The sequence below is a fragment of the Mytilus edulis genome, chromosome 4 (assembly GCF_963676685.1).
Source record: "Mytilus edulis chromosome 4, xbMytEdul2.2, whole genome shotgun sequence".
NCBI classification, from domain to species: Eukaryota; Metazoa; Mollusca; class Bivalvia; order Mytilida; family Mytilidae; genus Mytilus; species Mytilus edulis.
In genome coordinates, this window is record NC_092347.1 from 34,283,783 (window position 1) to 34,296,300 (window position 12,518).

Below are 12,518 nucleotides of genomic sequence, written 5' to 3' on the forward strand. Positions count from 1 at the left end.
ATTTTAATAATCACATCAAGCAAACAGTTGAGTAAATCAAGTTTTAAAATGAGCAAAACTTAGAGGACTTTAGGCCATTTTATTACCTTAATGAATCCTCTGGCTCTGCCTGAGAGGTAGCTTTAAATGTTGCTCCTGCTAATGACTGAGTAAAATGAGCATATGGTTGAGTGAAACAGTAATGGTACAGTCCAGGTTTGACATTCCCTGTCAGTCTTGTGGCCTTTCCAGGTTTATGTGAAATATTTGGTAGTTGCTGAGGTTCCCACTGACTTACTATGTTTGTTCCGAATAAGCCTTTTAGCATCTGCAACACAGAAGAGAGAAAACAATGGTAAAAAAAGACAAACAAATCTAATTCAATGTCAATATCATTAGGGTAATAGATAAAAGAAATTGTATGAGAGTGTGACATGTAGTACCAAATATAGTTAGACAAACTAAAATTTCTTTTTTTCCCATTACAATATTTTACTATTTAAAATAGCATGTGTTTATACTATGGAAACATAAAATACAAGACTAAAGTCATTTTGAAAATAAAGTACAAATTATACCTTTCTACCTTCATCAAGTTGTTCAAAAGTCATTGTCCATAAACCAGAAATTTTATTTAACATGGCCTCAAAATGAGATAGCTTATTGAATTTTAATGTTTGAGAAACCAAATTTAGGACAATTGTATGATAAATGGTTTAGATATAGATTTTCAATATCCCTGCTAGATATAAGCAGTAAATCAGACTTTGTTTTTTAGTAATATTCCCTCCTCCTTTTGAGTTATTGAATTTTAGTATAACTAAATAAGCAACAGCTTAACCTCTGTTCTAGTTTTGCAAATCTTACATTTGGTAATGTGTTTCCAATTAATATGAAAAGAACTATACCTGTTGTACACAAAGGATGGAGACGGTAGGCTCCAGAGAAACAGTCACTCTCAAGTATCCTAAGAACTCCTCTGTAGACTTCCCTATATCTGATATCGTCGATATTTCTAAAATCTGTGACAGTACATCTAATGCTGTCTTTAATATTGTACAAAACTTGTCTGTAGAACTCAGGTCTAAGGATCGCTGTGAAAGAGAAGTTTAGGAATGATTATGTAACTGTCAATGCACTAAACAAAGTGAGCTTTACTCATCATAAGATCTGTCAACCCAGCAAGAATTCTTCAAACAATACAGAAGGCTCCAGATAAAAAATTCAAATGTTTGCGTGGCTCAGTCTTCAGTTTTCTATGTTGTGTTTTGTGAACTGTTGTCCGTCTTTTTATTTTTTCCATTTTTGAGTCATGGGTTTGTCAGTTTATTTTGGCCTTATGAGTTAAAATGCCCCTTTGATATTTTTTGCCTCTATTTTCAAACTGTATAAATATGTACTAATTGCATCTACTTGTAGTTTTTTAATACTAAAAAATCAGTACTTTTAATACCTATAATTCAAACAATGCAACAGTGGACACTTTGTGCTTTGCATTTAAATCATAACAGTAAATTAATTTTAAAATCTGTCACATAACTGGATGTACAATGTAAATGAGAGTGGATACCAATATTGTATCAGAGTACTTATTCTAGAATGGCCCAATCAGATAACTTAACATTTGATGCTGATGACCCTGATACTGTTGTCTGAAAAGTAAAAGCTATTCAAAAAGTCTACACAAAACACCATTTTTAAGAAAGAACATTTACCTGATAATTTGAGTAAGCTCCCTTGAACACTTCATATAATTTCATATAATGAGGAGTATTATAAAATAATCCTATTGCATCTTTCTTATTCTTTTCTTTATCTGGTTCTTTATCTTTTTCTGTAATAAAAACAAAATTATTTACAACAATGATGAGGTTTTTTTTTATGCAGATACTTGCTTTTTTATATGTATGTGTAAAATTCTCAATAACATGTTCCTAAATGGGAAAACATAAAAGACCTACAACAAATTAAAGTTTTGAGTTATAATTTTTTTATGCAGTAAATGGTCTTTACATTAACTTTTTCAGGTTTTAAAAAAAAACATGCAATAAGAAACACTTTACATTGAGTACACAATTTTCAATTAATTTACTTTATTCTTTCTTCAATGGCTCACATTGTATGTTATAAATTCAATTTTGAACATGAATTAGAAGATCTAATTGATTTATTGACTAAATGTGCATCTCAACACATTTCTCACTTATTATACTTATATACATGTACATTATACCTTTGGTTTGTTTCTGAGGTGTTGATTTATCTGGTGTAGTAGTGGTGCCACCTGGTGAGTTCTCTACCTTAGATTTACGTTTAATTGGACTCAAAGAAGGAGCATTTGGTAAAGAGGGTAAGGTTGGTTTCATCTGTGGAGGACCAGGCACATTTTCTTCTATTACATGAGTAAATATGTTCAGCAACCTGAAAAAAAAGCATTGCCAATTATATTCTAATTAGTCATAATATACATTAACTGGATTTGGTGTTGACGGCAGATCATTGATAGTCTATGTTTTTCAGTTAAAAAAAACCCTCAAATTAAGTGCTTGAAATATTGCAAATACATGTTAATTGTTAAAGTTAACATATTGAACTTAAGATATAACTTGGTTTGAATTGTTGGGTTGCTGTCTCATTTACTCTACATATCCTTCTGTCATCAAAGATTTAAAGAACTCTAATATTTACTATACTTTTAAAGTCTTTTTATAAAGAATACAGAATTCAGCGATTGCTAAAGATTCTTGATTATTCTGTCGACATAAAATGAAGACAAGTGATTTTAATAATATTACACATCAACTTGAACATTACATTTTCTAGGTTCAAGTTCTTGTTATACAAATAAATATTGATATAAAACACATCGAATTTCTGCCTTTTACTACAGCAGATACAATACAAAAGCTGTTCCTTATTGCAATTGATACTATTGATTTTGCTATCAAGCAGCAGATATTTGTGTTTTGTTCCAATTGACATTTCAATATAATGTAATACCAGTATTTTGCAATCATGTACATATGAATATAATCAGTTTTACCTATTTCATCAGCAATTCTGATAGACAGTAATAAAGTGTGTTAAAGAAAACATCTGTAATCAAAGAAACCATGATTCTATCAAACAGAATACCAGGTATGAAATAACTGACCTTCCTATATGAGTAAACAGTTGATCTATCAGTGGAACCAGTACTCTGTCAGAGATTGCTGCCCATTTAGTTTCTGGATGTTCTTCTGTATGATGACTATCATCTATGACTTTTAAGGACTTATATGTGGCTCCTGAAAAAAGAGATTTAGATTGGTTGATTAATTGATTGTTTTTTCATTGAATTTTTAAACAGATTTTGCATAAAATCATCTTCATTATAATATCTTTCCAAATCAATATGTTACTTTAAATACAAAGGATATGAAGTAAATTCTATAACTTCTTGACTAATGTTAACATTTTCAAATAAATGTTTATGTATTATACAATAATTTTTGTCAGAAAAATTCCCCTTGATCGATTGACATTTTTCTATTGTGTCAAATTCTAATTTGTGAAATATATTAAATTGAAAGTATTAAACTAAGATCATAGTTTACATCATGTTTTTACATTTTTACAGTATAATGCTGTTTGGTAAATCTTTGCACTGTCATCCATATGAAAACCGAATTATCTTTATATAAATTTATTGTATAAATGATATAATTTTTTTGGGGGGGAAATTGGTCCAACGTATATCAGAAGCAATCACAAACTATGAACAGTTTTGACATATAGGAATATATTTGGAGGGTGGATTTACATGTCTATTGAATTATATGGAATAGACTTTATACAAACCAGCTACTAGATTTCCTGCCAGCTTCAGAGCATCACTATGAGCTTTAATGTCCAGACTGACCATGTGTGAGGTAAGCAAGGACAGGACAATGGTCAAAAGTCCACCACCAGACCCAGTGGTCATCTCATCTATACTATGGGTACTGCAAATAAATAATATAGTCTGAGTATGAATTTATCAACAAAGGCAAAACAATGGTCAACCTGATCGAGTGGCCATATTTTAGGTTATTTCAATATAACATCAAGAATAGAAAATAGGAGTTAAATCACCATAAGTTTTACCCTGACACAAAAATCTGTGTATGTCTGAAGCTAGGAACTTTGTCAGTAGGAAAGGGAACTTTAAAATGTAATAGATTACATTACAATAACTATGGAAATCAAATGATAATTACACTTGTATTTTACATGGTAATGAATTAAATTACGATTACATGTAATCAGATATTGCAAAGTGTAATCGATAAAAGCTGGTAACGATTACTGATCAAGATTATACCCCGTGACTGTTTGCCAGTGATTTGTTTATCTCATATCTTACTATTTTTTGGTTATTTGGAGGCCTAAGCATTCATGCAAGATATTTAATGACTGTCCTGTTTAGTTTATTCACTACTTTTTTATACTCTGAATTATTTTAATACAGCTAGAGATATTGTATAGACATCTATCTATAGTTAAAGACTGTGTTGACTTCTAAATGTCCTTCAGTTATTTGTGTAATTTAACATGTACTCAAAATCTAATTTTATTCAAAAATGAACTTGATCGAGAACGTTGTCAGGTTTGTCAATGACTTATTATAAGTACTAGTTGTGTAGATAAAACAAATTAACATGAGTGGCAGAAGTCAGGATAGGGTTACTCATCTTGGTAAATAATTTTTTTTTTTTTTTTTTTTTTTTTTTAAGAAAGTTATCTTGTTTATCCATTATCTCTTAAACTACTACAATGGTGAGTGCAAAAAAACTTGATAGTTGGAATTACAATCACTAACCTGCATGAACTTAGTGACCTTGATGGAGGACGTTTACCAGTTTGTTTGGCTGTACTATCTTTAGGTACCAATGGTGTAGGTGGACCACAACACCATGAGTGGCAGTAGACTGTAGCTGGGTAGGTCTCAGATAGTAGACATAAGGCATGACAACACCCATACTACAATACAGGAAAAAATAAATACAAACTAAGCACAATATTACAGATATTTTGTTCCTTTACCGCTTGCTTAGGTAGAAAAGCATTGGTAGTATCAGGTAGTCATATAAAAATGGTTTATTAATTTGTTATTATTGGTGGGATATTACTTTTTTGTGGATTTTGTGGTTAAAGATTTCAGTAAACCACAAATTTAAATGGTTCTCTGTGCCCATAACCAAAAAATCTTTAATGCAAAATCAATGAAAATGGTAGTCTAGTCAACAATAGTTTTACACAAAAATTTAAACAAATTGGGTCCTTTGTATTTTTCTAAAATTTGTTTAAATGTCTCTACGATCAGAGAGAGACTGGAAAGGCATGAAGAAAAACTACTGTAAATTCAGAATATTTTTTAGAGAGAATAATGCGGCTTGGCGATTATTGCAATAATAAATTCTCACATACTTTTATCTGATATACAGATTTCCCTGAAATAACAATAATTGAACTAACTTTTTTGTCCATTTTTCAAAAACTGCAATAATAAATGCATGCAATACTTTCTGAATAATAGTATCAACTATGATATTCTAAAATCGTTTTCCATCTGAGTAAACTAACCGTCAGCTGTTTGGAATCTGACATATTTAGGATATGTAGTAAGTTCATTACAACTCTTGATAAATTACTCTCTACATCAGACTGTACAGGCACATGATTTATTACATGGTATGGTTTGACTAGACCCAAAACAAGGGGAGGTAAATCTAGACTGCTATCTCTTGTCACATGACACATCAGTCCCTCCACTTGGAATCTGGATTCTGTTATAATAGGATCATGTTGGGAATGATCAACAGGAAAGAACAGGTTGGGAATCAATCTGAAAAATAATAACATATTCCAATTGAGCAAGTAAATAGTTAAAGTTTATGTTTTAGCTTTTGTTGTTACTTTACCTTCAAAAACTTCTGCAGCAAAGATGTATAAATTCAGAGTAATTTAAAATTATGTTGAAAATTAAGAAATCATTCTATGGACTTCCAATAGTCTTTTGGGTATTACAGATTTTAAATACAATACAATCTAAAATGTCCTTACTTAAGTTGTTCCATATGATCCTGTAATAAATGAAGACCAAGATTAAATGTAAGTGTTAGATCTTAGACTTGGTTCTGAGTATGTTCAGAGCCTGAATACTGTGTTATGGCATCTTTAAAACTCAGGAAAAAATCTGTGAATAGCAGGACAATACTATCACAAGTGTCTGTGCAGCATTATGACATACTCTTTTTTCATAAGAACTTACTTGACCAGTGTCTGTGCAGTATTGTGTCGCACTCGAATGTCATCTGAACCAAAATAGGCCATGATGATATCTGATACAACTCGCTTTTGTAAATTTAATTTCTGAAGAAAAAATTAAACAAAATATTAGACTTATCAATGGAAAATCATCAAGAATTATGAAGACAATCACTTTTTATATTCAACAAAGTCAAGACAACATTTCATTGGCATTTCTACATTTTACCTTTGTTCCTTCTGTCATTATCTTTTTCGCAGACAGGATGTGATATTATAACCAGATGCTCCGCAGGGCGTAGCTTTATACGACCGCAGAGGTTGAACCCTGAACGGTTAGGGCAAGTATGGACACAACATTCAAGCTGGATTCAGCTCTAAATTTGGATTGTGATTAAATAGTTGACACAGCATAGGTTTCTGACACAGAATGAATGTGTTCTAATGAACTTAAAATTTTTGTTTCTCTTAGAGCAATTCACTATGCTGTTGAATATTAATCCTCTCAAAAAAATGTTTGAAGAAATTTTCTTTTTTATTTATGAAATTTCAAATGAGAAAAATTGAACCCAATTTTTTTAATCACATCCCCCTTTCCCTTATTCCAAAACTAATCTCAATTAAAATTTCTAATGGAGTTTGCAACAATAACTACTCATTTAAATACATCATAAAATATTAAGATGTAAAAAAACTGCTTGTTATCACAGAATGGTAAAGATTATTTTAATTTATCAGTTGGTAGTAAAAAGTGAATATACATTGTATATTGTATATAACAAAGATTTAAGTTGATTCTGGACAAAGAAAGATAACTCCAATTAAAAAAAAATCTTGCTATTGCACAATATTTTGCAATTAGATATTTCTTGCTTACTATTCTGGACAAAGAAAGATAACTCTAATTAAAAAAAAATTTGCTATTTCACAATATTGTGCAATTAGATATTTCTTGCCATTGCGCAATACTGTGCAATTGAAAAGACTTGCTATTGCACAATACTTAATATAATAATTTTAGATCCTGATTTGGACCAACTTGAAAACTGGGCCCATAATAAAAAATCTAAGTACATTTTTGGATTCAGCATATCAAAGAACTTCAAGATTTCAATTTTTGTTAAAATCAGACTAAATTTAATTTTGGACCCTTTGGACTTTAGTGTAGACCAATTTGAAAACAGGACCAAAAATGAAGAATCTACATACACAGTTAGATTTGGTATATCAAAGAACCCCATTTATTCAATTTTTGATGAAATCAAACAAAGTTTAATTTTGGACCCCGATTTGGACCAACTTGAAAACTGGGCCAATAATCAAGAATCTAAGTACATTTTTAGATTCAGCATATCAAAGAACCTAACTGATTCATTTTTTGTCAAAATCAAACTAAGTTTAATTTTGGACCCTTTGGACCTTAATGTAGACCAATTTGAAAACGGGACCAAAAGTAAAGAATCTACATACACAGTCATGACAGTTAGATTCAGCATATCAAAGAACCCCAATTATTCAATTTTGATGAAATCAAACAAAAGTTTAATTTTGGACCCTTTGGGCCCCTTATTATGTTGGGACCAAAACTCCCAAAATCAAACCCAACCTTTCTTTTATGGTCATAAACCTTGTGTTTAAATTTCATAGATTTCTATTTACTTATACTAACGTTATGGTGCGAAAACCAAGAAAAATGCTTATTTGGGTCCCTTTTTGGCCCCTAATTCCTAAACTGTTGGGACCTAAACTCCCAAAATCAATACCAACCTTCCTTTTGTAGTCATTAACATTGTGTTTAAATTTCATTGATTTCTATTTACTTAAACTAATGTTACTGTGCGAAAACCAAGAATAATGCTTATTTGGGCCCTTTTTTGGCCCCTAATTCCTAAACTGTTGAGACCAAAACTCCCAATATCAATCCCAACCGTTCTTTTGTGGTCATAAACCTTGTGTCAAAATTTCATAGACTTCTATTAACTTAAACTAAAGTTATAGTGCGAAAACCAAGAAAATGCTTATTTGGGCCCTTTTTGGCCCCTAATTCCTAAAATGTTGGGACCAAAACTCCCAAAATCAATACCAACCTTCCTTTTGTGGTCATAAACCTTGTGTTAAAATTTCATAGATTTCCATTCACTTTTACTAAAGTTAGAGTGCGAAAACTAAAAGTATTCGGACGCCGGACGACGACGACGACGACGACGACGCCGACGCCAACGTGATAGCAATATACGACGAAAATTTTTTCAAAATTTGCGGTCGTATAAAAATACTTAATGATAGAAAATAACTGGAAAACTTATTTATTTTCTTTAATGGCAGACCCCCCAAAAAATGTGAATTGCTTAGGTATTTCTTTAGTCTTTTGTTACTGATAAAATCCTCTAGTAATTTGTTAATGATTGATAAAATGAGAATGGAAATATGGAATATGTCAAAGATACAATAACCTGACCAAATAGCAGATAACAGCAGAAGGTCACCAATGGGTCGTCAACTGATTCTGTTTTAACTTAAATAAAATTGAGAATGTATACTTAGTACTACTTACTCCTAGGTAGTGGTTGTCTCCCTTCTGTACATCATCACAACACGATTCTAGATGTGTAACCACTCTGAAGTTGATAGAGCCAATCAAATCTAATATCTCTACCTAGAAAACAATACAATTTTTCATAGTTGATGTTTTTCTAAAATTGTTTAACATTTCACAGCCGTTTTATAATTTTACTTTAATCATCCTTTATTTTTTTATATCACCTATGTATTTAAATTGTATCACAGATCAATTTTTTTCATTCATTGTGTTTAAAATGTGTTACTACGTTTTTTGATTGAGTTAGGTCATTCCAATTGATATTTTATAGTGTGTCTTTCTATGTTGTGATGTTATACTATTGTTTCAGAAAAGGGAGAAGATTTGGTACCATTAAAACATATAATCCCACTGCAATTGTTTGCACCTGTCCTAAGTCAGGAATCTGATGTTCAGTGGTTGTTATCTGTTTATGTGGTTCATAAGTGTTTCTTTTTTCGTTTTTACATACATTAGACTGTTGGTTTTCTCATTTAAATGGTTTTACACTAGTAATTTTTGGGGCCCTTTATAGCGTGCTGTTTGGTGTGAGCCAAAGGTCTGTCTTGAAGGCTGTACCTTGACCTATTATGGTTTACTTTTATAAATTGTTACTTGGATGGAGAGTTGTCTCACTGGCACTCATACCACATCTTCCTATATCTATGTAACAATTAATACATTATTGCATCATACAACAAAAGTCTTCTATTTCTCTAATATTTGCTGATGTACATTAAAAATTTAACATTTAACCAATCGTTCTATATCGCCATAGACATGTGGTATTATTGTTCATCAATTTTCTGTTATCTGAGAGAAGAATTAGCTGGACTGTCTAGTACAAATCTGCTCTTCTCTTATCTGACTTGTGAACTTCCAAGTCATTTGGTCTCTGGTGGGGAGTTGCCTAATTCGCAATCATACCACATCTTCTACCTATTCTATATTACCTTCATTAATCAGTACAATTTTTTTGTCTTTTCTGAGAGTAGACTTACCTTGACTAACCAGTATGGATTTTCTCTGATTTCCAGTAACTTAAGCAAAGCTTGTAAACCTATGTTACTGTCCACACTTAGTAACAGATCATGGATACATAGTTGTAAGGCTGATAATGCCAGTCTGACAGCGACAGAGGAACTGTCATCTAACACACCAAGGATCGTTTCTAACAATGTGGAAATTGTAAGAGCTGAAAAAATAATAATATATCTTTTGATTAAAGAATGTAATACATGTAACTGTCTACAAATAACAGACAAAATTTACTTCTCTATGATTATTAGAATACTTAAAGCCCACTATCCCTCTACAAAATGATTAAAATAAAAACAAATTAAACTAGATATCATTGAGATGGGAGCCATCTCTGTGGGCCCCGCTGTGAATAATGTGCATTAAAAAATTGTATCTTTACCATAGGACATGGGTTTGTCAACTGAAATCAAAGTTTTTGACCTTGACCTTTGACCTAGGAAGTTGTAAATAAATCATGACACACCCTTTGGTGTTGGTTTATAAACATGTCAAGTATAAACTTTGAAATGAAAACGGTTCTCAAGATATAGAGCGGACACGATCTTTACCATAGGACATGGGGTTGTCAACTGAAAAGAAAGTTTTTGAACTTGACCTTTGACCTAGGAAGTTGCACATAAATTATGACACACCCTTTGGTGTTGGTTTATATACATGTCAAGTATAAACTTTGAAATGATAACGGTTCTCAAGATATAGAGCGGACACGATCTTTACCATAGGACATGGGGTTGTCAACTGAAACCAAAGTTTTTGACCTTGACCTTTGACCTAGGAAGTTGTACATAAATTATGACATACCCTCTGATATTGGTTTATATACATTTCAGGTATAAACTTTAAAATGATAACAGTTCTCAAGATATAGAGCGGACACAATCTTTACAATAGGACATGGGGTTGTCAACTGAAATCAAAGTTTTTGACCTTGAACTTTTCCCTAGGCAGTCGTTCATAAATTATGACACACCCTCTGGTGTTGGTTCATATACATGTCAAGTATAAACTTTGAAATCATAACGGTTCTCAAGATATAGAGCGGACACGATCTTCACCACAGGACACAGGGTTGTCAACTGAAACCAAAGTTTTTTTACCTTGACCTTTGACCTAGGAAGTTGTACATACATCATGACACGCCCTCTGGTGGTGGTTAATAAACATGTAAAGTATAAAGTATGAAATCATAATGGTTCTCTAGATATGGAGCAGACACAAAGTGTTACGGACGGACGGACGGACAGACTGATCACTATAGGGCGTCCCGCCTTTGGTGGGGCCCTAATTAAATTTATTCTAGATGCCCTTTGTGAGGTAGAGGCATACAAAGTTTCACATACTTTACATTCAGAAATTATTGCATGCATTTATATTTTTTAATATTGTGTTTTTTTAATTAAATCAAGTCACACAAAAATATTAAAATCTTTGCAATAATTTTTTTAATTTTGTGTATATTAATCAAATTCAATGTAGCCTATCACCCCTTCAAACGTGGTTTAACTTTGATTCTTGATCTAGTCAACCATAAAAATGAAAATAAAAGTGAACTTTATCGTCATCCAATTCATCTACATATCGACCTGACCAGCCTACAACCTTAAAATTGAGAATGGAAATGGGGAATGTGTCAAAGAGACAACCCGACCAAATAAAAAACAACAGCAAAGGGTCACCAACAGGTCTCCAATGTAGCGAGAAATTCCTGCACCCGGTGGCGTCTTATCTATATCAAATGAATAATAGCTTATATAAAAATAAGGAGATGTGGCATGATTGTAAATGAAACACCTATCCTCCAAAGTTCAAATGAAGTGGATATAAGCAATTATAGGTAACTGTATGGCTTTGGTTAACTATGGAACATACCTTTAACATCATAACCAAGAGTGACAGTCCACTTGTTAAAGTTGCCTTTAGCTGCCTTCAAGGCTGAACGAACAAAGTTACCAATCAGCAATGTCACATTGCCCTTCAACTGTGGGTCAAGGTGACTAGCATATATCATAACATCTTGTATCAACTGATAATGTTCTGGAAAAAAATGTGATCACTATATGTCATGACATAAAAATAATGCTATTAAAGCCCTTCATTGATGAAATATTATTTTTTCAATACTCAATATTAGTCCGACTTTGAATAAATTGAAAGGTGCTACAAAAATTTCAATACATGATTTTTTTTTTAAGGTCACAAGAGTGTTCTAAAAACTATCAAAATATAAAGACTGGCATAAGGATTGATACACAGGCAGTATGCATTGTGATCATCTGAAATTGCTTTTCACTAGATTTAAAAAAATAAATCCTTTACAACTTCCAACAAAATGTCAGTAACGCTTGACCAATGTTGATATTAAATGTCAGTAACGCTTGACCAAGGTTGATATCAAATGTCAGTAACGCTTGACCAAGGTTGATATTAAATGTCAGTAACGCTTGACCAAGGTTGATATTAAATGTCAGTAACGCTTGACCAAGGTTGATATTAAATGTCAGTAAGGCTTGACCAAGGTTGATATTAAATGTCAGTAAGGCTTGACCAAGGTTGATATTAAATGTCAGTAAGGCTTGACCAAGGTTGATATTAAATGTCAGTAAGGCTTGACCAAGGTTGATATTAAATGTCA

The 12,518-nt window shown here is 32.0% G+C and overlaps 1 protein-coding gene across 1 annotated transcript in view; it reads right to left on the reverse strand.

Annotated features, from left to right (window-relative positions):
* Positions 1 to 12,518, reverse strand: part of LOC139519538 (huntingtin-like) — a 68,940-nt gene that overhangs the window by 43,360 nt on the left and 13,062 nt on the right. The window contains exons 11-22 of the mRNA XM_071311701.1: positions 11,756 to 11,920; positions 9,847 to 10,040; positions 8,822 to 8,923; positions 6,272 to 6,372; positions 5,584 to 5,845; positions 4,820 to 4,980; positions 3,820 to 3,962; positions 3,134 to 3,266; positions 2,213 to 2,400; positions 1,695 to 1,813; positions 888 to 1,073; positions 87 to 307 (exon numbers count right to left, since the gene is read on the reverse strand). Coding sequence (XP_071167802.1) covers positions 87 to 307; positions 888 to 1,073; positions 1,695 to 1,813; positions 2,213 to 2,400; positions 3,134 to 3,266; positions 3,820 to 3,962; positions 4,820 to 4,980; positions 5,584 to 5,845; positions 6,272 to 6,372; positions 8,822 to 8,923; positions 9,847 to 10,040; positions 11,756 to 11,920 — 1,975 coding nt within the window. The remainder of the gene's footprint in view (positions 1 to 86; positions 308 to 887; positions 1,074 to 1,694; positions 1,814 to 2,212; positions 2,401 to 3,133; positions 3,267 to 3,819; positions 3,963 to 4,819; positions 4,981 to 5,583; positions 5,846 to 6,271; positions 6,373 to 8,821; positions 8,924 to 9,846; positions 10,041 to 11,755; positions 11,921 to 12,518) is intronic.